The sequence below is a fragment of the Musca autumnalis genome, unplaced genomic scaffold (genome assembly GCF_047663935.1).
Source record: "Musca autumnalis isolate F117 unplaced genomic scaffold, ASM4766393v1 scaffold_1, whole genome shotgun sequence".
NCBI classification, from domain to species: Eukaryota; Metazoa; Arthropoda; class Insecta; order Diptera; family Muscidae; genus Musca; species Musca autumnalis.
In genome coordinates, this window is record NW_027411644.1 from 321,108,568 (window position 1) to 321,134,523 (window position 25,956).

General features: G+C 33.7%; 1 protein-coding gene across 1 annotated transcript in view; it reads right to left on the bottom strand.

The window, feature by feature from the left end:
* Kul (Kuzbanian-like) overlaps positions 1-25,956 on the bottom strand; it is a 614,198-nt gene that overhangs the window by 252,777 nt on the left and 335,465 nt on the right. The window contains exon 4 of the mRNA XM_073962521.1: positions 14,314-14,497. Within this exon, the coding sequence (XP_073818622.1) occupies positions 14,314-14,497 (184 nt within the window). The remainder of the gene's footprint in view (positions 1-14,313; positions 14,498-25,956) is intronic.

Consider the following 25,956-nt stretch of genomic DNA (forward strand, 5'->3'; position numbering starts at 1 on the left):
GATTTAAGCTAAATTTTCCGAAAACCGATTATTTCGCCTGCAATAATTAATAATTTAGTATCCTTTATGGCTAAAAGATGTGATTGTGTCATCCAGAATAGAGGATAAGCAACGAAATATTGATTTCAATAGTTTTTGCTGTACCTCAAATGGGGGGGTGCTTTAGTTTTGTCCGCTTATATTTGCGACCTAAAATGTTTTTTGAATTTTAACTTTTGTTTATTAAATTCTGATCTCCTTATTTTTGTATTTTTCAATTATAAAGATATAAATAAATAAAAAGAAAAATAAAAAATAAATTTATAATTTAGTTTTCATAAAAAAGTATCATTTCAAAAAAATTACTGAGGGGGTGCTTTAGTTTTGGCCGATACTGTATATTTGGATGCTTGTGTTGGCCGCTCAACTATCTATCGGCTGATTTCTGGTTTGCCTTAAAGCTTTTCCATGGTTTTATAGATTGAATTTACTCTTGCTCTTTTTGTTGTTGTCGTTCATTCCTTTGAGGTGTTTTGCATGTTCCTCGTACCTGATATTGTTGTTGTTGCTGCTGCGACAGTTATCGACGGACAGGGCTAAATCGACTCAAAATTGTCTGAAACAAATTTCGCCCAGCATAATACTTGGGGTCTAAATGATTATTTCGATGAGACATATGTTTGTTCGTTAGTCTAAAGGCTAAGGGTATAACAATTACGATGTACCAGATATCCATTCTAGTTAGTCACCTTAGGCTTTTGGAATATCATAAGGCTTGGTCTTGCCCACAAAAAAATATATATATCGCTGTAAAAAGGACCACAAAAATTCAAAGCGGTAAATTCGGTAAACAATTCAAAACTAACCTCAAGCTGCCCATAAAGCGAAATATACCTTCTTGGAGCTTGATATATGTACCTTCGGAAGAAAATTTACGTTGTGCAATGTTTTGGCGAAATCGGATTCTCAATTCTCGTTTATCAGCCATTTTTTGAGCGTTTGGGCCAATATTTCAGAAATTTGAACTTGACCGCGAAAGCTTTTGCAAAAATTCGCAAACAATCGGAAACATGTCCTCAAACGGCACTTTTATGAACATTTTTAAAGTTGTGTATGGGAGGTACCCGAAAAGTGGACCGATGTGGCCCATCTTCGAACATAATCTAACTTTGGATAAAGTAAACGTTATAGTCCACAGCTTTGTTGCTTCTTTAGCTCTTCGCAGAGACATGACCGGCAATTTCAGGGCGTAGAACTGATTGCCTTCTCTCACTACGCAAATCAGAGATCAGTATAAGTGTAGGGGTCATTACTGTAAACGTTATGGTCAAACGCTTTACTTTTTCTTAAGCTCTACACAGAGAAAACCATAAGGATATGGTAGACTGTAAGGTATCGAAGTCAATCTGGCCGGCAATCTCCCTTCATTCACTACGCAAATCAGGTTAAAGTCTTTACTGGTCATTGCAGATGTAGACCTATGACAAGTAAGAAGGAGAACATTGAGTACTGTAGCCTATGTGAGGATGTGGAAAAGATTGAAACAATCGAGCACCTTTTCTATCTGTGTCCTAGACTGGCAGTTAAAAGCCACAGGCTGTTTGGAATGCATGAGATTGAGTATTTCTCTCTCTTATTTTCCCCCATGGGCCTCGCACGATAACTTCTGAACAAGCAACCGATCGTGTCCAATATTATTCATTTGTAATATTCTGTCCAAATTAAGTTTAAGTTCAAAGATGGGCCACTTCTTCCGGTACCGCCCATATAAAAGTTCAACATTTTTCTCTATTATAGTGCGCACTATAACTATCGAAGGGTCATAAGATTGCATATGGTAATATTTTTTTCAGACATAAATCGGGTTCGAATATGGGCTATATCGGTCCACTCATTCGGGTACCTGCCACCCAAAATTCGGAAAAGGTGAAGTTTAAGAGCTCCTCTTGATTGTTTTGAAATGTTTTCAGCAGATTGTCCTTTACGACGGTACAATTTTTTTTGGGGGCAAGTCTATAGTTCCTGATATAATGACCTTAAAGCTCCAAGAAACCTTGACGGCATCAACTAAAATGACAAGATAACTCTCGATTGGTCCACACTGCGCACATCGTATTATTCATATAGTGATGTACCAGTTTGGAATATGTACTATATCGGTCCCTTTTATCGGGTACCTTCACAATAAATTTGGGAAAAGTGTAGTTTAACAGCTCATCTCGGATTGTTTTGATTTCTTTTCCAAAAAGTTCTTCTTGCGGACCCTGTTACGATGGCGCAATTTTTTTCGGGAGCTAGTCCCTAAGATAATGGACCAAAATCTCAAAAAAAACCCCGCCGGTACCAACTAAATTGGGTAGTACCTAAGATTACCCTCGAAGATAAAAATGATTTAGTCCAAACCTTGTACATCGTATTATTTCTAACAGCCCCGAGTTATGTCCGTATATTGACTACATCGGACCACTCTTTCGGGTACCTACCACACAAAGCGTAGAAGGAGCAACATGGATTGTGTGCGGCAACATGGATTGTGTGCGGTCCTGGTTAAAACGGTACAATTTTTTCCTGAAAAATTTACCAAAAAAGTCTTTAGGTCCGAGGTTGAGGGTATATCTCTGTCGTCACAGCTGACTGATACTTTGTTACTTGTCCTTCCCTAACTCTCTGTATATTTGCTCCCCCAACTTCCTAATAGTGTCAAAGTCGTTAGCCTAAAGGCTAGGGGTACAGAAATCCAGAAATGCAGTTTTTAACTCACGAAGTTGAACAGGTACATTGGTTTCTGCTCCAACAATTTATATACCAAAACGCATTTCAGGAAGAGCAGAGTTGATCTGGCTGTTTGTGTATGTCCGGACGCCTACCCATCTAAACATTGTAATGACGCTACAGGTTGCAATTTTGTCATGGATGGTCACAAAGATGGGGGTCCAAGAGATCCTATTGATTTTGGTCAGTCTGTAATGTGGTTTTGTCGTCGGCTGGGGCAAGTTCAGTCGCATCCAGCGTTTCCATAATAAGCCTATAATCGGCTGTAGATGTTCGGGAACACGAGTTTTTGGCGTTCGGCTGTCAATGCAAGTCTAGGGCTACGGTCTGGTTTCTACAATGCACTACCGATTTCTAAATACGGAATAGCTGACACCAAAGTCCTGTGAAACTTCAGACCCGAAGGCCTAGTGGAATAGCTAACACGAAGGTGCTGTGGAAATGCTGATCCGAAGGTCAAGGGGAATAGCAGACCCAAAGGCCCCGAGTCCTGAGAGTCCAGTAGAACAGCTGACACGAAAGTCCTGTGATTCCACTTGACCCAAAGGCCAATAATCATTGTTAACAACGGTTGTTGCAAAAGTGAGGGCTGTTTTCGCCGTTTACAGTCGCTTCTTGGTAGTAGTTGTTGTTTTATGTACATAGTGTTTTGTCGCGTTATAATTCTGGGGTATGGACAAACAACTTATGTGGGTATATTGTCAACTGTATATTCTTATGCAAATATATCCGCTTTTATTAGGGGTGAGCCCTGAGCATGAAATGTATGTGTTGTGACATCTCCATTGTTGGACTTCATGGGTGGCGTTATAGTTGCTAAACCATCTCATTTTTCATTTTTAATTTGTAATGATGAAGAGCCGAGCTTTGGTTGGGGGCATTTCAATGAAGACTTTCTGAACTTTAAATGGGTCCCAATTGTGTTACCAAAAGTGGTCAAATACTAGAGATATTTAAAAATTGTCAGGTATCCCAAATTATAATTTGTGGAATTTCATTTCCATGGCGTATTCCAACTCCAAATTTAATATTTATATAATTGTTCCACAAACATCCCATACGGGATAAGGGAGACTTCTCTCATATCAATGTGTGCACCCCGATTCATATTAGCTCAATGATATGGGACCTACTGTTTATCGCCGAGTCCGAACGGCGTGTCTTAAGACACCACTTTGTAGAGAAGTTTTACATGGCTGAAATACTCAGGAAATGTCGCCAGCATTACTGAGTGGTACTTTGCCACCGTTGAAAATTTGATGTTGACTGGCCGGGGAATCGAACCCGCGACCACGGTGGCACCCATTTATTTAATATTTATAAATTATTAATTTAACGACAAATAGATCTGCTTGTTTTTGCTATATTAAATTGGCCGAGCCGCAAGTTTATTACATATTTATTCGGACTGACCAACGTATTTATATGTATTGTAATACGTTGCTGGACGCGGATGTAATATTTTCTGAGAATTCAAGGATTACTTCCTTAAATGACATTTTAAGCAACAATAAAATTTATAAAACAATAAAATTTAAGATTTCACTTGAAAAAAGCAATTTCTTGTGAAGTAAGCCTAGGGGTAACACTGGCCATATCCTGACTATGCAATCGAGTAAAGAAGGATCCTACTATACTTCTCAATATATATTCCCACATTTGGTATTCCAATTTTTTATGATTGCTGTGTGCTGGAATAGAGAGTGGCTGGCTGCTATTTGTATTGTGTCCATGTTCACTTCGTACTCGTATACATATAAGAGTGAGTGTAAATACCCGCTTGTTCCAAGGACTAGTTACGAACAAGATATTTCTCTGGTCTTTTGGTAACCACCACTAGTTACCATCAAATCTACTCGCAATGCTTTGGACTGTAGAATTTAACATGGGGATGTCATTGGAGGTAGACAATTGTCTACTCTCTGCATTACCAATAGCCACCTATTTCGATAGTCCGACGTAGCATACCACATAACTAGAATTTTGTGATAGGTGAAATATCTAGTCCGAAGCATCATTCTAAACATCTAGTGACCTGTATCCAGTAAAATAACTGCTTACGTGTATGTAGTAAAATTTATAGACCATTTTTAGATTTATAATATGCATACATAGTATACTTTTTATATTTATTTTATAAAACTAAATTGTAATAATAAAATTAAATAATTTCAAGTTCAGTTCGGTAACATAAACAATATTTATTCATTTCGAAAGAAAGGATTAACAAAATTTAAATTTTTATTTGCTGATTTTTTAACACTTTTTCTATTGAATACTCGCTTCTTTTGCCTCTGCATTGATTTGCGTATTTGGTCTTCCCTTGAACCACTCGACTTTTCAGCCCGCAAAACAGCTTCTGAAATGGAATATGCAAACATTAAACGATTTTCTATTATGTAGTACATATATATTGTATTTCAATGATATGAACTTACCTAATATGACATAGTAAACATGAGCGTTCTTGACAATTCTCATTGTTGGTTATTTCACAACCCATTTCTTCCGAATCGTCCACATCAATGTTTTCTACAGTTTCTATACATTCCTGTTCCACTTTTTTAAATAGGTTTAAATATTTATCTTTTTCCTTTTTTGCAAGTCTTTTCAGATAGCTTATGATTTTGCGTTTTTATTTCAATTAAACACTTTTAATAAACACTTAAACTTCCAATGTATTTCACCAAACTTCACGAAACGACTGATGAAATTAATAGAATCTAATAAGAATAACGGGACAATTTTTGTTTTTATGTTGAAATTTTAAAAGAGAATAAAAACATGTGAGAGAATCTTACTGGATACTTTACTGGCGATCGGTAATGCGGAAGGTATCCAATTCATTACCATTTGCATTACCAGTATCCAATAAGTGACAATTTCTACTTTTCTCGGGCTAAGTAACTATAAACATGGGGACATTTGCTACTTCTCGAACAAGCGGGTACTTCATAATGCTTAAAGGCACACACACACAGCCACGCAGAGAAACACCTACACTAACGTGCAAAATAAAACGGCTTACATGCACACACATTTGAACGGTTATGTGTATGAAGAGTGATTTTACACACCGGATGTACTTCGTGTTGCACATGTTGTACAAAATTCATTTATAACAAAACTCACACTTTTTCGCCATCACACACACATACGCACGCACTAGCACTCCTCTGTTGTTTGGCAGAAAAAAAATACTCTTATCACAACAGCTAGGCAAGTACATACTCAACAAAAATTCAATACAATCAAGCTTATGTATGAAGAATGAAAATCCATTCACTTTTATGTTATGATGAACACAAGGCAAAGGAACACACAGCACAAGGAAACGCACCAAACAGAACAGCGGCAATAATGACAGCAGCAGTTGGAGCAGCGTCAAGCCATTCGCCAATGTAACAAACTATACCAGGGGAAATCTCAATATATGTATACTTCAACTTCTACTTGCTGCACAACAAAGACCACTACTACCCATGTGTTGTGCACGCATACATATGTACATACATATATAGATTTGTATGCATGTCCCTATGTATGGTAACAAAAGTACTTACTAGTGTAGGAAATCATTGTGTTGATATTATTACTTCTTTCTTTCGCTTTTTTATCAGAATATTTCACATTTCTGTTTTCCAATAAAATCCATTCAACCTCTTTCACAAAATACGGAAGCAAAGAAATGATTGCAAAATTACGTCTTATAGTTGATGGCGCTCGTATAAATAGTGAAATTATCAGGAAAAAATACGTTTAACATCTTTAATATTTAATGAACTGTGTGTGGTGTAGTAATAGAAGGTAATTTTCTTCTTGGCTAAGGAAGCTAAGGAAGCGATTGGATATGGAGTAAGTGTAATGAAGGATTGTAACTAAATTCAGGAAAGAACAGAAATGGTTTTTCAGATGCAATTATCGGTTCAATAATATTTTTTAAATGCCTAGAGATGGCATAATCGTTGCATGTGTAGGACTTCGCTGGACTACAAATTTTTCAATGTATTTCTTAGGTAATAACAGATGAACTTGGAAGAGAAATAATAAGCAAAAATAAAATAAATTTTTTTGTTGAAACTAATATAAAATTATAATAAGAAGTGAGTAAAACATAATAAAACATTAAAAATAAACCAACAGGGGAAGAGGAGACTTCTCTCAAATCAGTACAAAGAGTGGACCTATGTTGACAATTTTTAATGTAGAACCTAAAGTCTCAAATAACAAATAGTTCCGTCGAAAATGCAGCTGCAATCCTCAAAATACCGAAAATCGGGAGAAACTGTTATATGGGGCTATACTTAAACGTGGACCTATATTGAAATTTTTAGTGAAGAAATTTTGGGACCACCGCACGATGGGGCCAATGACAGGTTTTCGAGGCAACAAATCACTGGGGCAAGCTAGACCTTCCAAAGTTTGTACAGATGTTTATAATGGGCTTAGAAACTAATATGCCAAATTTGGTTCATATCGGTTCATATATACATATAGCTCCCGTATATATGTTCGTCCGATTTCAAGCAATTGATGGACCAGACACGCAAATTCTGCCCAATTTTTATGCGATTTGGGAAATACCAAGGAATTAGGACTACAAATAAGTTTGCCAAGTTATATTGAAATCGGTCCTGATTTTGATATTGCTCCCATATATATTTTTGACCGATTTTAGGTATTTGGTCACCAATCCCACTATGTACGTCCAATCTTGATGAAATTTGAAATGTGTGACGGATTTTGGTCTAGAAACATTTTTGGCAAATCATATTGAAATCGGTTCTGAATTGGATATAGCTCCCATATATTTGTTCGCCCGATTTCAGGCAAATGATTGACCAAGCATGCAAATTCCATCAAATTACAATAAAATTTGGAAAATATTACGGAATTCGGACTACAAATAAGTTTTTCAAGTTATATTGAAATCGGTTCAGATATAGATATAGCTCCCCTATATACGTATATTCAAATTTCATGGTTTGGTTTTCCAAATTTAGTAGAAATCGACTAAGATTCCGCCACAAAAGCCAAAGTTTGTCTGCGATATCTTGGAAATTATATATTATTATTATATACGTCTATAAAATTTTTCCGAAATCCAATTGATAACATTAATGGGTTTCCGATTATTCTCCAACCAAAACATAAAAATGTCCATATTTTTAAGTATTACGACATCTGAAATCAGATTTTTATGAAAAGGCGCAGCTAGGCGCAGCTAATTTTTTCACAAAATGATAGTACACATTAATACCTTTCACCACATATATATAATGTCCTAGATCTACCTAGATCTCAAAAGTTATACTCCAGAGAACACAGGGATAACAAAGCAAAATACTCCAAAAAAGACATAACATCTTAACTCCAAAATACATTTACCACACATAACATTTTTATTATTTGTTAACACTATCTTATTTTACATACCCATTGAAGAGCTTTCCATGTTTAAAAAAATATAAAAATGTTGAAATGTTCTTTTTGGCGCCTAAAATGCTTTCACTACTTATTTATAATGAATGTCGGAAAATGATGCATAAGAAAATATGTCACCATTGCCAGATCAGTATGTCGCTATGTGATGTTACCAGATTGATTTATTTTTTTTATTTTTAGTGATTCAGAGTGTTGGCAATGGAAATCAGTTACTATTTTTTTCAAATTGTTCACTTCAAAAATTGACTTTTTGCCTCGAAAACCTGCTATTGGCCCCATCGTGCACCGACTGGGAATCTCAAATATCAAATTACTGGTAGTTCGGTCAAAAATTTAGCTAATATCCTCAAAATACTAACACATGGACCTATGTTGACATTTTGGATGGAGATGTTTTGTGACTTCTGGGAACCTTAAATGTGAAAAAATACCAAAAATACCAAATCTTCAAAATACCGAAAATCGGCAGATACTCAATTATTATTTACTTTACAAATATTATTTGTATTTCATCAAGTTTCCTATGGCTTTGTAATTTTCTATTATCAACTTAGCATTGATTTTCATAATTTATGTATTTTGTGACAATCAAAATAATTTTAATTTTTCGCTTGATTTTGTTGTTTTTTGAAAAATAAACATTAAATTTTTTTTTAAATCAAATTGTTGTGGATTTGTTAATTTTTACCCAATTGGTGACCACCGACAAAAGAACTCAAATAAAGAACTTCTAATGAAAACGGACGCTACAAATGAATCAACAAGCCCATCAAACATAACAAATATATCATCAACAATGGAAGTTTCACGAGTAGCTGTGAAAGCTCCTGCATTTTGGCGTTCCGATCCGCGGCTTTGGTTCAAGCTAATAGAATCACAATTTATTATGGCCGGCATTATGCAAGATTCTACAAAATTCCACAGCATTGTTGCATCGATGGAAAGCAAGAAAGTTGCAGATATAATCTTCAATCCTCCTGCTGAAAATATGTATGACACGTTAAAAGGCAAACTTATTAGCAGTTTCTCGGATTCATAGTAGAAGCGTCTCAAGAAGCTTTTGACGAACATTGAGCTCGGAGACAAAAAGCCTTCTGACCTGTTATCCGAAATGCGGGCATTATCTCAGGGTAAGGTTTCCAACGATATTTTGAAGCAGCTGTGGATGCAACGACTTCCGCCACAGATGAAAGCAATTTTATCCGTTAGTGAAGACAGCCTGGAAAAATTGGCAGCGATGGCCGACAGGATTGCGGATAGTAGCAAATCAGATGTATGTAGCTTCTCCATCTCCATCAAACACTCGCTTAGAAGAAATAGAGAAGAAATTAGAAGCCTTTTGCACGCATATGGGTTCATTCCGGATGTCAGGAAGCCGTGGTAAATTATCCTCAAAACATCGACGTTCGAATTCCGGAAGCAAATCAAAACCGTATTGCTGGTATCATTTCAAATTTGGCGAAAAAGCCAGAAAATGTGTTGCACCATGCAATTACAGAACACCAATATCGGAAAACTGAATGGTGCACCGTCTTTGGTGACGGACGAGTGTACCCCAGAAGTATGACGCCTGTTTGTTCGAGACACTAAATCGAAAATCAGGTATTTAGTAGTTACAGGTGCGGATTTAACGGCGTATCCTGTCTCAAAATCCATGCGCAGTCAACCTCCCAGTCAATTGATTTTGTATGCCGCTAAACAGACACCGATCAGGACGTATGGCACAAAAACCCTTTCCATAGACTTGGGGCTGAATAGATTGTTTAAATGGAATTTCGTGATTGCTGATGTACAGAAACCTATTAATCGATCAGATTTTTTTAGTAATTATGGGTGATATTAAAAATAATAGTCTTATAGACCCTAATACCAATCGGAGATGTATTGGATCCATAGCAAGTGTGGAGGATTCCTCAATTAAATGCATATCAAGCGCATCTGAGTATACCACATTACTTCGAGAATTCGACGATTTAACAAAGATCAATTTCAAATCGAAGGCAAAGCATTCAGTTCAGCATCACATTGATATAACCAAAATTTCACCCGTTTTCTTCCAACCTAGACGTCTTCCACCTGAAAAATTGCAAGTTGTGAAAAAAGATTTCGAGGAAACGATTCGTCTTGGAATATGTCGCCCATCAAATAGCAGTTGGGCTAGTCCGCTACATATGGTGAAGAAACCCAATGGAGAGTGGCACCCGTGTGGGACTACCGAGGTTTGAATGCTCGCACAATTCCAGACCGATACGCAGTTCCACATATTCATGATTTTGGTTCATTGCTTGATGGTAAGATGGTTTTTAGCAAGATTGATTTAGTGAAAGCTTACCACCATATACCGGTGGCCGAAGAAGATTTAAAGAAGAGAGCAATAACAACACCCATAGGAAATTTCGAATTTCCCAGGATGACATTTGGATTTTGCAATGCTGCACAAACGTTCCAGCGATTTATGCACGAGGTATGTCGAGACTTGGATTTCGTTTACGTTTATATAGACGACATTCTCGTTGCATCAAAGAGTCCAGAAGAACATCAGCAGCATCTTAGGAAATTATTTGAAAAACTTCGCGAGTACGGTCTCACTATCAACATCGATAAAAAGTGTTTTTGGAGCTACTGGATTAAAATTTCCTGGTTATCTTGTGACCAAGGATTGATTGAAACCCCTTCCTAGCAGAGAAACATATAAGCTTCCCAGCACTATCAAGGATCTTCGCCGTTTCCTGGGAATGATCAACTTCTACAGAAGATTTCTGGCAGGTGCTGCAAATTTACAAACAATTTTACGGTAATGAGAATAACGATAAAAGCGTTATAAATTGGTCAGGGGAACAAAAACAGGCGTTTGAGCAGTGCAAACAAGAGCTAGCAAGTGCTACTTTATTGTCCTATCCACGTGAAAATGCTGCAACGTCAATTTGTGTCGATGCATCGGAATATGCCATGGGTGGTGTCTTACAGCAATATGTCAACGGTGAGTGGAAACCGCTTTGATTTTTTCTAAGAAATTATCGCCTACTCAGACAAATTATAGTGCATATGATCGTGAACTGTTGGCTATATATTCTACACTGAAGCATTTCCTGTATTTCTCAGAAGGTCGTCAGTTCTGCATTTTGACGGACCACAAACCTATAACATTCGCTTTTAAGCAGCGGCCGGAGAAGGCATCTCCAAGACAACTTCGACATCTGCATTACATTGCGCAATTCACAACAGATATACGACATATTAGCGGCACAAGTAATGTTATTGCTGATACCATGTCACGTATAGAAGCAATCAAAATACCCCAATGCATAGATTTTAGTGAACTAGCAAAGGAACAGAAATCCGATGAAGAATTGCAATCAATTTTATGCGACAAAAATTCTGGCCTACAACTTAAGCTTATGAAGGATATGAGATTTACTGTGATGTTTCCGGTTCTACTATAAGACCTTACGTAACATCGTCATTTCGAAAGTTGGTTTTTGTTACTCTTCATGGATTATCTCACCCTGGAGTGAAAGGTACGGTAAATTTAATTCGATCACGTTACATCTGGAAATCGTAACATCGTCATTTCGAAAGTTGGTTTTTGTTACTCTTCATGGATTATCTCACCCTGGAGTGAAAGGTACGGTAAATTTAATTCGATCACGTTACATCTGGAAATCGCTGAGGAAGGACGTGAGCGAATGGGCTAAATCCTGTATCGTGTGCCAAAGATCAAAAGTTCAACGACTTACAAAAAGTCCACGTGCCGAATTCACACCTCCAACTCAACGTTTCAAGCACATACATATAGATATTGTTGACCCATTCACACCCTGTCAAGGTTATCGATATCTCTTAACTTTCATCGATAGGTACACAAAATGGGCAGAAGCAATTCCTCTTGCAGACATTAAAGCTGAAACAGTAGCGGATGCCTTTGTCAGCGTATGGATTTCGCGATTTGGTGTACCAACGGAAATTGTTGCGGATCAAGGCAAACAGTTTGAAAGCAGATTATTCCGGCAAATTGCGAAATTATGCGGAGTGAAGCACACAACTCCCTACCATCCTCAAGCAAATGGATTTATAGAGCGATGGCACCGAACTTTAAAATCACTAGTGAAAGTATATAATAGAAACATTTGGTCATTAATTGCACAATTAATTCCGCCTGTGAAAATTCACCTTTGGCCACATACAATTTACTATGAAAATAAAGATTGCCGAGGGGGCACGAATCGCTATAAAATTTCACATTTTAAGTTTTTGGATAAAATGGAAAACATTTGGAGGGCTAGCCTTTAAATTTGTTCCCTTTTTTGGGTCACGCACGTTAACCTAAGGGCTGAGGGTATAAAAAATAAAAAAAAACATTTTTGTTGGCCAAGGATATCGAAAATATGGCTGAAAATCGTGAAACAGGGCCATAAGATATATCTTAAATAAAAAATAGAGCTGCTAGAGAAAAACTGATTCTGGATTTGCAAATTACTCGTCAATTTGATAACAAATAACTATTTGTTTCGTATCTGCCATTGGCTAATAAATATGTCATAGTTAACTGATACGGATATATATAATACTACACAAAACCGAAGTTTTTGTTAGATGCCGGAAATGTTTTCGGACTCGTTTTTGTATGTATTTCACAGAGAATCATAGACCTTTACAGGGATGGAAAATTCAGTACAATAGTACTTTTTTCAGTACCATTTCACTATAAAAAGTACCGAAGTACCCCCGCGGCCAATTCAGTACTATTTCACATACTCTAGTCCCACAGGTTGAAAAATTCTATGTGAAACTAAAAATCCAAAATTTACACTTTGCTTCCAAGATTAAAATTGTTATATATGTATGCAATATGTACATATGTACCTTCATATTGGGAAGATACCAAAATATGAACCTTTATTGATCATTTTCTTCGTAGAACTCTTCCATCCATTGAGAAACCGGAATACTAAGTTACAGTCACTAAAGTAGACTGGTCATTCAAAATACTGCACATATCGTACTACATTCCAATCTGAGAATTTCCAATACCTCTTCTATGGGCTACATTAGTTCTGGCAAACGCTTTGATTACTGACGTAAAACAAAGTTAACACCGGCCACCAAGACATGTTTTTGGGCTATCTGTTACCAATTATTAAAAAAAATAATTTGATTTTTGGCAAGGATCAAAACGAAAGTCAGACTATCGACAGTTTGCCAGCTCTAGGCTATATTAAAACATGCATCTGTACCCACAATTGTCTATAGGAATGTTTTATACCCATATAGAATACAAAAACCTAATTTCTGTTATTTCGATGGAATAATGATCCTATACCTTTAAAATGCCGAAAATCGGATGGTACCGTTTTGGGGGGCGCTATACTAGAAAGTGGACCTGGAAGTGAGTTTTGTAACCCCAACGAGGACTAAATAACAAATTTCAACAATTTTGGTACAATAATATGGGTCAAACTTTCAAAATGTCGAAAATCGTCAGGAACCGGTAGATTCTCCGATGAATATTTTGATGCGTTACAAACGGAAACAAAGTTAATTATACCCTACCGGAAGGTATAAAAATATATACGATTTTGCAACATTCTTCAGATTTCATAATATAAGCCCTTGTTGTTGTTTTTTCTTTACTGAGTAAAATTCTTTAATTTTTTCTTAACAAAAAAAAAATAATAATAAAGTACATTTTCTATGAAAAAAGTACCATTTTAGTACTTTTTGGAATTTTTAATTTTTTATCCCTGGACCTTTATCAAAAAGTGTCCAAAAACCGAAATTTCGATTTTTATTTGAGAAATTCTGCATTATATTTGATTTATTATCGATTTGATCGAACAATTGACGCTTGGATATAAAAAGATTTTTGTTGAAAAAAAAAATACAAACAAACAAAAATTGGGGAACTGATGCAGATATGTAGGGAGAACTGAAACCTCTTCCCTGCCTTACCCCTTGGTGGACAATGCCAAATTTTCTCCCACTAATAACAAATTAAATATTAAAAACAAAAGCAATTATTTTTAAAAATAATAATTTTGTATAATTATTTTTATGAATAATTTCCCATCTGTTATAACCTTAGATATTAATTTATGTGAATAGCCCATTTCCACTTACCTGTCATGAGCAGAAAAGTTCAGTCTTATAGTATGAGCCGGTCCATATTCACCGGCATTTAAGTCTCTTTTCCGGCGATGACGTTTCTGTTCGATATGCTTTTGATGAGCAGCATGTAAATGTGAGCGATCAAAATGTGCCGCCTCCCAGTGTTTAATAAAAGGCGTCAACTGATGGGTGTGACCTAAAAAAGCAAAAGTAAGAAAAATTTAATTTTAATTTCAATAAAACTCATTTTTTCCTTATAACTGCATTAAATAAATTGTACACATGTAATATTTATGTTACGGGCAAAACTTTAATAATGCAAGAGTATATTTTATTGTTATTGGTATTGTAATATTGCAACATTATGTAAAAGAAATAAAACTCTATTAACTAACCGGGGGGCAGGCAATAACAAGCTTCAATGGAAACCATACAAACAAAAGAGTTGCAAAATGAAATGAATTTAATGCATTTCGAATTGCATTTCATAGCATTATTTTTTACAATTTTTATTTCATTTTGTGGCCAAAACAAAAGCAACAAAAAAATAATATACCGCATTGACCACCATCAGCAACACCAATACCACTCAAACATACATACACACACACACTCTCTCTACTTGAGACATTCAATTCATGCATTACACTTTTGGGCCAATGCTGACCAGTTTGTTATGAGCTAACTTTATTTTCTAGGGAAATTTGGTAATAAGAGAGATAGAGAACGAAAGGGGGAGACATAGACCACAGAGCGGTGGTGTGGAGTAGTACAGGGAATTGTGTCATGTAACCATTATTGTGCGGTATTGTTGTGGTCCGTGCACACAATTTGTCCATGATTGTTCCAAAGTAAATGCAAATGCAGAGGAAAATAGAGGGAGAATGCCAAAGAGACAGACAGAAAAACAGTCAGACAGCCAGGCAATCAGATAGAAAGAGAGAGAGACAGATCGACAGACATACATACATAGGAAATTGCTGCAGATACGAATGTTTCGTAATGGCCAAAAATTGCAATTGCCAGTTTGCTTATTGTTGTCATTGTTGTTATTGTTACAGTTGCAGCAAATGTTATTAACGCTTCGTAGATTTCAATATTTTCAGAATTTATGATGCTGGTCTAAGGCCCTAGGCGCAGGGGGAAGGCAAGGAAAACAACAATTGGAAAATAGAAAATTCAAGTCTTAGTTGCTCGAAAAACAAAGTAAATTTTGTAAAGGAATATTAATGTCCTTAAACGGATTTGTGCAACAATTAAATTATACTATTAAGGATGGTGAAAAAGATACTCCATAGCATCCCTCCAATTACAAAGTCAGCCAATTGTGGAATACACAAAAAATTCACCCAACTCCATGATGACAATGTGCTGTGTATTTTAAAGGCTTTGGCAACACTTTCATAATCGCATAATCTTTTCAAATGAGGTTAGAAGGATTTTATTGAAGCTACTGGCATTGGATATGGAATTTCGGCTTTAACCCTGCATCCGAATTGCAAACTATCGATCTAAGCGCAACTTTTTAAGTTATTGACCGGTAATATAAAAGGGGGTCACAGTATTGAACACATAAAGCATGTCGTTAAATCCAGGACTAATTACATTTACTGGATACTTCGACTATAAAACGGCTCTGTAAGAGGAGTTGGTGGATCTCTAAAATAAAGCAGGAGATTGATATGCTTTGCTGTTTTTTCATCTTCTTGTATTCACGACGGTACAAATTACGACGGTTCAAATTTTTTAAAGTAAATTTCCATATTTCCTGAGAAAATGGCCCAAAAGCTTCAATTAAACTCTACGCCCACCATACACATGTAGGACTGGTGCGTAGAAAAACATTCGAGCTGAGTGCTGGGTTGTTCCAAGCTTTGCATATCGTAATATTTCTGCAAATCTTAGAATTTTGTTAAAAAAATTTTTCAATAATCGTGGATTTTTCAAGAAATATTTTTTCAATAATAATGATTTAAAAAAATAATTTTTCAATAAACGTGAATTTAAATAAAAAAATCTCAATAATTATGAATTTTTTTAAAATATTTTTTAATAACCTTGGATTCTTCAAAAAATATTTTTTTCAATAATAGTGGATTTTTCTAAAAAAAATATTTTTCGACAACCGTGGATTTTTTAAAAAATAGTATTCCAATAATAGTGGATTTTTTCAAAAATAATTTTCAATAATCGTCGACTTTTTAAAAAAAATATTTGTTCAATAATCGTCGACTTTTAAAAAAAATATTTGTTCAATAAATGTCGATTTTTTAAATAAAAATATTTTTTCAATAATCGTGAATTTCTTAAAAAATATTTTTTCACTTATCATGGTGAATTTTTTAATAAAATATTGTTTTAATAATCGTGGATTTTTTTAAAGAATATTTTTTAAATAATGTTGGATTTTTTTAAAAATATTTTTTCAATAATGTTGGATTTTTTAAAAAATATTTTTTCAATAATCAAGGATTTAAAAAAAATCCTGTATTTTTAACGATATTTTTTCAATAATCGTGGATTTTTAAAAAAATATTATTTTCAATAATCGTGGATTTTTTAAAAATATTTTTTTCAATAATCGTAAATTTTTTAAAAAAAGATTTTTTTCAATAATCGTAAATTTTTAAAAAAAATATTTTTTTCAATAATCGTGGATTTTTTAAAAAAATATTTTTTGCAATAGTCGTGGATTTTATTTATATTTTTTCAATAATCGTGGATTTTAAAAAAAAATATTTTTTTCAATAATCGTGGAGTTTTTAAAAAAATATTTTTTTCAATAATCGTGGATTTTTTAAAAAAATATTTTTTTCAATAATCGTGGATTTTTTTAAAAAATATTATTTTCAATAATCGTGGATTTTTTAAAAAAATATTTTTTTCAATAATCGTGGATTTTTTAAAAAAATATTTTTTTCAATAATCGAGGATTTTTTAAAAAATATTTTTTTCAATAATCGAGGATTTTTTAAAAAAGTATTTTTTCAATAATCGTGGATTTTTTTAAAAAAATATTTTTTTCAATAATCGTGGATTTTTTAAAAAAATATTTTTTTCAATAATCGTGGATTTTTTAAAAAAATATTTTTTTTAATAATCGTGGATTTTTTAAAAAAATATTTTTTTCAATAATCGTGGATTTTTTAAAAAAATATTTTTTTCAATAATCGTGGATTTTTTAAAAAAATATTTTTTTAATAATCGTGGATTTTTTAAAAAAATATTTTTTTCAATAATCGTGGATTTTTTAAAAAAATATTTTTTTCAATAATCGTGGATTTTTTAAAAAAATATTTTTTTCAATAATCGTGGATTTTTTAAAAAAATATTTTTTTCAATAATCGTGGATTTTTTAAAAAAATATTTTTTTCAATAATCGTGGATTTTTTAAAAAAAATATTTTTTCCAATAATCGTGGATTTTTTAAAAAAATATTTTTTTCAATAATCGTGGATTTTTTAAAAAAATATTTTTTTCAATAATCGTGGATTTTTTTAAAAAATATTTTTTTCAATAATCGTGGATTTTTTAAAAAATATTTTTTTCAATAATCGTGGATTTTTTAAAAAAATATTTTTTTCAATAATCGTGGATTTTTTAAAAAAATATTTTTTTCAATAATCGTGGATTTTTTAAAAAAATATTTTTTTCAATAATCGTGGATTTTTTAAAAAAATATTTTTTTCAATAATCGTGGATTTTTTAAAAAAATATTTTTTTCAATAATCGTGGATTTTTTAAAAAAATATTTTTTTCAATAATCGTGGATTTTTTAAAAAAATATTTTTTTCAATAATCGTGGATTTTTTAAAAAAATATTTTTTTCAATAATCGTGGATTTTTTAAAAAAATATTTTTTTCAATAATCGTGGATTTTTTAAAAAAATATTTTTTTCAATAATCGTGGATTTTTTAAAAAAATATTTTTTTCAATAATCGTGGATTTTTTAAAAAAATATTTTTTTCAATAATCGTGGATTTTTTAAAAAAATATTTTTTTCAATAATCGTGGATTTTTTAAAAAAATATTTTTTTCAATAATCGTGGATTTTTTAAAAAAATATTTTTTTCAATAATCGTGGATTTTTTAAAAAAATATTTTTTTCAATAATCGTGGATTTTTTAAAAAAATATTTTTTTCAATAATCGTGGAATTTTTAAAATATTTTTTTAAATCGTGGATTTTTTAAAAATATTTATTTTTCAAAAATCGTGGACTTTTTAAAATATTTTTTTTAAATCGTGGACTTTTTAAAATATTTTTTTTAAATCGTGGACTTTTTAAAATATTTTTTTTAAATCGTGGACTTTTTAAAATATTTTTTTTAAATCGTGGACTTTTTAAAATATTTTTTTTAAATCGTGGACTTTTTAAAATATTTTTTTTAAATCGTGGATTTTTTAAAAATATTTTTTAATAATTTATTAAAAAAACTTTTTTTTCTAAAATCATGGATTTTTAAAAAATATTTTTTTAATAATTTATTAAAAATATTTTTTTTTTTCAAAAATCATGGATTTTTGTAATATTTTTTTTTTCAAAACTCGTGGATTTAAAAAAAAATTCAAAAATCGTGAAAATGGGCCATATCGGTCCACTTCTTAGGGTACCTTTCTCAGATCAAAATCTTTGTTTAAGGACAGTTTAAGAGGTCTGTTCGAGGATACTTCATGTCGGTGTCGTATTTATGTTTTTCGTAAGGTAAGGTGAAAAAAATTATATTTTTAGACAGTTGGTGTAGAGAATTTGTTTTTAATTTCATCACACATCTTACTTTTATTTTACTTTATTCTATTTCGCTGTCTGCCCGAATTGAACCCACGAACCCTCTGATTTCTAGCCAAAGACACTACGCACTATGCCACGCACACGAATATTAAGGGTTGCTTAAGAACTTAAATGTGCAGTGCACATGTGCACCAGGAACTGTTATTTTTTAATTAAAAAAACTCGCGTGCGGACGGTGATCGTTGAACACACAACCCTAGGATTTATAGTCGGACACACACTCACTGTACCACCGTCCTCATTACTTAGTGAGGAGCAAAGTAAGTAGGGTTACCTTGTAATTTTTTTAAGAAGTAACCCATTACTTTTCAGATTACCTGTAATGTGAAAAGAAGCTTGTTTACATTACTTTGTAAGGGGATTACGTAATGACTACCGGATCCAAATTTTTGCTGGGAAAGTTTCAATTCACACAGGCTGTCGGCAAAACGGACTGAAACTTTTTTACTCGTTTTAGCTAACTTCATAAAGTGATTTTATAACGGTAAATGTAGAGAAAACGGCATTTCATAGATTTTCAACTTTAAAAGGCCACAGCTTCTTGTTTCCATTTTTGTTTTCCTCACATAAGTCCAAAATTGTCTTTCAAACAAGTCAAGAAGGAAGAAGGGTTGGAAGACCAAAGAAAACATGGAGACGTTCCACAGAAGCCGAAACGAGATCCATCGGATTGACCTGGGATCAACATAGATATATAGCTCCAAACCGAGTGAGATGGAAAACGGCTATTGTTAGCGCCCTATGCTCCAGTTAAAGGAATAAAATAAAAAAAAAATAAAACAAGTCCCTTACTTACTTGGTTGGCCCTCTACAGGACATTTGTCCTATAAGCCGAATTAAGAAAAGATTTACATTCCTATATTTTATAATAATTAAATCAACAATAAGATGACATACATTTTTGTCATTCCTTGCAGTGACCGAATCGTTTGAACTGTACTTGACATCGTTTGCAAAATCGTCCACCGACCTTCGTTATTACATTCGATACACTTGACCGGACGTCACCGAGTCAAAATGAAAAGTCAAAAATGCTTTAATTTCACTGATTATGATAATGGCGCGGTCATGTGGAGGACAATGATGACGGACGGCGACAATGACAACAAAAGGACGATACGCGAACAATAGCGACTTTATGTAAGGCTTCATACTATAACAGGTCGGTCGGTGGTCACAATGCCAACTATGAATACGTGGTGTAAATGTGGTAAGAATAATACGCTGACAACGGAAGCTATAATGATAAATGTACCAACAATGGCGTTCAAAGCCATTTCTCAAATAAACCACAATTTAGCCGATGATGATAATCACTATGGTGATGATGATGGTGGAGGATGATATGAAGATTAAAAGGTGCGAGTGTCCAAGGTGATGGCTTTGTTGTTATTCTATGAAATGAAAAAATATTGACCACAAACATAATGTCGGTAATTTGAAAGCAAAGGACTTGGTCGTTTGAAAACTTTGATATTATTCACACAGGAGTTTATGAAAGATTTCGTTGATTGAATTAAATTTAATTATTATTCTTTTATTTTATTTTTAATTTGAAGTCCCAGTAGAAATTTGATTCGGGTCTGGCTTTGGATATGCCCACAAAACTTTCTTCCTTTATATATTTTTAAAATAATATAAATTATATAATATTGTAATTCATAAAATTTACAAGTTCTGTTCATACAACCTACAAAAATAACAAGATAATCATAAAATACATTAAATATTTAGTTGGTCTACAATCATGTTGACCATGACGATGGTGATGATGATGATAGTTATGTGAACAATATGTTTTAATTTACTCCCTTAGTGAACATTGAGTGAAATTTACAACTGCAAAATGCATTCGTTACGGCTCAGTGAATATTTACAGAATTTTAGGTAGATACGAAAAAAAGATACACGCAGCAACTATGGTAATATTTAGTACAAAATCAATGGCATTAGTAGCCGCATTGAAAGTGGACACAGCTACTCTCCAGCTAACAGCCTCTTTGTGGCCACCGAAAAAGTTTTATGTATTCTGTTTTCAAATGAAAATATTTACAATTGGTAAATCTAGAATTATCAATTACATTTCAACTTATTTAATCGAATGTTTTTGTGGCAAATTCAGAGAAATTGTTGCTGTAGTTTGTTTGATGTGTGCAGTAGGGCTATAACCAAAAAAATACCACGCCAGTACCATGTGCGGAATATTGTTCTGATAACGAAAACGCGTACTTTAGTTCGATTCGGTGAAAAAAATCTCTCGTCCGATAGGTACAGTAAATATAAACATAAAATTGGCGAGTTTGTAAAGAAAAGCAAAGAATTGCAATATACATTGAAGCTCTGAAATATCGCGATTTGATAACAAATTGGTCCAGAATGGTTTGATATTGATTTTTTTAAATTAGATTAAAATTAATAATAAGTTATTACGAAAAGCGTATATGTTATTATAACAAATAAAATTAAATAATGCATTACTGAACTTCAATGCATTTCGTGCGGAAATTTTTTCGCGATAGAGAAAAAATGACACCGTATTTCATAGTAGTTTTTCATGCTCTACGCGGCTGTGCGTTGGTATTTTCGATATTTGCAAAAATTGCAAAATAGTTATATCCCTAGTGTGCAGGCGTAAGCGTGTGGTCGAGCACGTGTGTGTCTGTAACCACATTAAAACAAAATTATTTTTATTATGTTTTTTGTTGCAAGGACGACACTACACTTCTAAATGCTAAATTTAGTTTGCAAATGTCCAAGCGGTAAAGTAGATAGTCCATAATTGCTGCCATTGGGTTTTACGATAATGGCAGAGGCAAACAATGTGTGCGTGTATGTTTGCGGCAATAATAATTATGTTTTTCCCGTGGAATTTAATTTGAAATACCACAAAATTGCCTAATTTTCTATGATTTTTACCAATCAAATTGTGTGATTTAAAATGGAAAATTGTTGTAGTGTATCATATTTACGGGGGGAAAGAAAGGATATTTTTGTGAATGCGGTCATAAAATGGTATGGATAATTTATGGTGTGTGCGTACAAATAAAAGAAGAGGGTTTCACATAGTGTAGCTAAGATAGAAACGAACTTAAAGGATCAACGTAACATGCGTAGGCTTATTTTCTAATGAAGATATTGAATACCTTGGTGAGGGTGTCGTATGTAGAGGAGAGAGATATTTACCCAACAAAATGTTCAATGTCAAAGATGCCATTGAATCATGGGTGCAAGTGATCTGGCATGTCATCTTTTTAGCATCTTCATCGATGAATTTAATATGAGTGTGGACCCCAAAAGATGCTATTCATTTTTGGATCCAAAGCATGCCATTTACACCAATGCTTTGACATGTCATTTTCGCCAATGCTTTGGTATGTCATTTTCACCAACCCTTTGCAATGGCATTATCATTACGACGCACAATGGTTCAGGAATCGATTTTCCTGGCCAAAAATCAAAATTTTGTTTTGTCAAAAATATTTAATTTCTATATGGGATTCGATAATAAACACATTGAAACTAAGGAAACCAAAAAATTAGGCCCAAATATTGGAAGGTGTGGGCGTGGCGTGCCCCTAAAGACGAGCATTTTCCCCATTTTTGGGATATACGTAATGTTTGCAAATTTCTGGAGAAAGACGAAGCTATTTCTCTGAAACTATAACAGCAATTGTGTTCATTGTTTTTTTATAAGGTAGGTAGAATTGTGGACTTTAAAAATAGTTTTAGTAAATTACCGTAGCGTCTACACAACATGATCTATTTTATTTTTCCACGGGTACTAAATTTTATGAAATTCCAAATTTAGTGGACTAGAACTGTTTTTACAGAAAGATGCCCAAAAGTCTCCTCTTTAAATCCATATATACTTTTGTACCCGTCCCGTTCCGTCCGTTTAACACTTTTTTCAATTTATTGAAATTACATGGGTAAAAATGTGTGTTTTTCTATACTGTTTCCATATGAATTACAGTTTTTTGACACAAATTACAAATTTTTTGAGTATATGAGTTTTTATACGAGTTATATAAGTTTTATTAAAACCCCAGGAGAATTTTTTTAATTTTTGAAAAAATTTAAATTTTCTTGGTAAAAATTTTTTTTACAAATTTTTGAAAAAAATTTTTTTTCGAAATTTTTTCGATTTTTTTTTTAGTTTTTTTTGGTATTTATTTTATTTATTTGTTGGTGTTTGACCATCTTTAATACATAGGAAGATATAAAAACCACAAAAACACTCATATTTTGATGAAAAATAGTTAAAAAACTCAAAAGTTTAACTTTGACCTTGAATTTCTCTGCAACTACCAGACCGAACTCGACCGCTTATAATTCGTCTGAAAGCTGATTGTGTTATCTGTCTAACATATATTATAAACATATCTCTATCCGTTTCAAAAGTTACAGAATTTTGACCAGGAAAAAACGATTCTGAACCACTGTGCGACGAGAGTTTTAACAACGTTGGTTGTGATTTCGAGTCTCCGACAACATCAAGTCTATTGCAAATAATTAATCGTATATATGTGTATAAATAACAAGTAAGAAAAGCGTTAAGTTCGGCCGGGCCGAAATTATACCCTCCACCACGAACTGAAAATATGGGGGATATACTAAGGCGTGGACCTGTACCAACAAGTTTTTGGGGGAAGTTTTATACCCCTAAAGAAGACTAAATACCAAATATTAGCCATTTATGAGGAATACTGAGGTCACAACCTTCAAAACACCGAAAATCGGGAGGTAAGTTGTATGGGAGCTATATGACGGCGTGGACCTATACCAATATAATTCATATAAACATTCCATATGAATTATATTGGTATAGGTCCACCCAAATAAAGACCAAACAGCAAATTTAAGCCATTTCGGTGGATTAATGTGGCTACAACCTTCAAAATACCGAACATCTGCAGGAACCGCTCCATGGGGGCTATATGAAGGCGCGGACCTATATAAACATATAATGGTAGAAATGTTTCGTAGCCTATAGAAACACAAAATACAAAGTTACAACCGATTCTGTGGTCAAATGGGACTAACACATACAAAATATCTTAAAGTGGGGCGTTATATGGGGGCTATACCAGAACGTGGACCTATGTATATAAACAAACTCTGATAGACATGTTTTTAGCATCTGTAGACACAAAATACCAAATTACAACCAATTCGGTGGTAAAATGGGACAAATATGTTAAAAATGCCATAAAACGACGGTGCGTCACTTTGTATGGGGGCTATACGAAAACGTTGACATACATACATAGCCCGCTTTCAATACCAAAAGTCCTACGTACATATAATAGATTTTACCAAAACTTCATCCACCTACTTCAACCCGTTCGGACGTTAGAGTTAAACAGGGATCTATCAGATCAGATATAGATCGGAATCGAAAAAATTCGGAAAAAGTTAAGTTTGAGAGCTCGTCTCGGATTGTTTTGATTTTTTCAGCAGGTTGTTCTTGCGGCTCCCTTTACGATTGTACAATTTTTTCGGGGGAATGTCTATGCTTCCTGAGATAATGACCTCCAAGAAACCCTGACGGTACCGACAAAAATAGGAAATCTGCAAGATAACTCTCGGAGGGGGCTTCTGATTGGTCCAAAGTTTGCACATAGTACTATTTCATTCAGTCATGTATCAGGTTAGTATATGGACTATATCGGACACTCCTTGGGGTACATGCCACACAGTAGTTAGGAATAGTGCAGTTTTCAGGAGGCCCTTAAACAAATTTAAATGGAAGATGCTTACAGCTGGGAAGTTTTTGCAGTTTCTGAAACTACAATGCTCATAGATGAGAAATATTAAGAAATAAAAAAATCGCCGGAGGGATTTTCAAATAAATCGCGATTTAAGTTCACATTTTTAGGGGTTCTTAAGGTTTTCACGATTTTTCTTGGAAACCGCGAGTCCTATGTAAATGGGCCTAAAGAAACTGTTGTAGCTGTGAAAATTCTCCACAAGATTGACCTTTATGATATTTTCGTACGTTTTACCGTTTTTTGAGATATAGAAGTTCAAATTGAGACAATGCATTGACTGTATCGCCTCCTTATAAAACAATATCAAGCTCAGTGCGCCTTAAATAACTTTTGATGAAAACCGCTTACACGTGGGAAGATTTCGAGGATTCTGAAACAACACTGTTCATCGATAAGAAATATTAAAAAACAGAAAAAAATCGCCGGAGGGATTTTTAAACAAATCGCGATCAAAATTCACAATGTTAGGATTTTTTTAGGTTTTCACGATTTTGCTTGGAAACCGCAACTCGTATCGAAATGAGTCTAAATAAAATGTTGTAGCTGTGAAAATTTTGCACAATATCGACCTTTAGGTTTTTTTGTAGGTTTTACCATTTTTGAGATATAGAGGTTCAGTTCAAATTTTTAGGTTTTTTTTCTTAAGTCTTCAAGATTTAGCTTGGAAACCGCAAGTCATATCAAGATAGGACTATTTTTTCCTAGGTTGTACCATTTTCAAGATATAAAAGTTTTATTTGGGAAATTGCACTAATGCCATTGTTTTATAAGGAGGCGATACAGTCAGTGCATTGTCTCAGTTTGAACTTCTATAACTCAAAAACGGTAACACCTACGAAAGTATCATAAAGGGCACTCTTATGGAGAATTTTCACAGCTACAACATTTTCTTTAGGCCTATTTACATAGGACTCGCGTTTTCGAAGCAAAATCGTGAAAACCTAAAGAACCCCTAAAATGTGAACTTAAACAGCGAATTATTTGAAAATGTGCATTGTAGTTTCAGAATCTGCAAAAACTTCCCAGGTGTAAGCACCTTCCATTTAAAATTAGTTAAGGCGCACCGTGTCCATATTACCTGAGATAATGGCC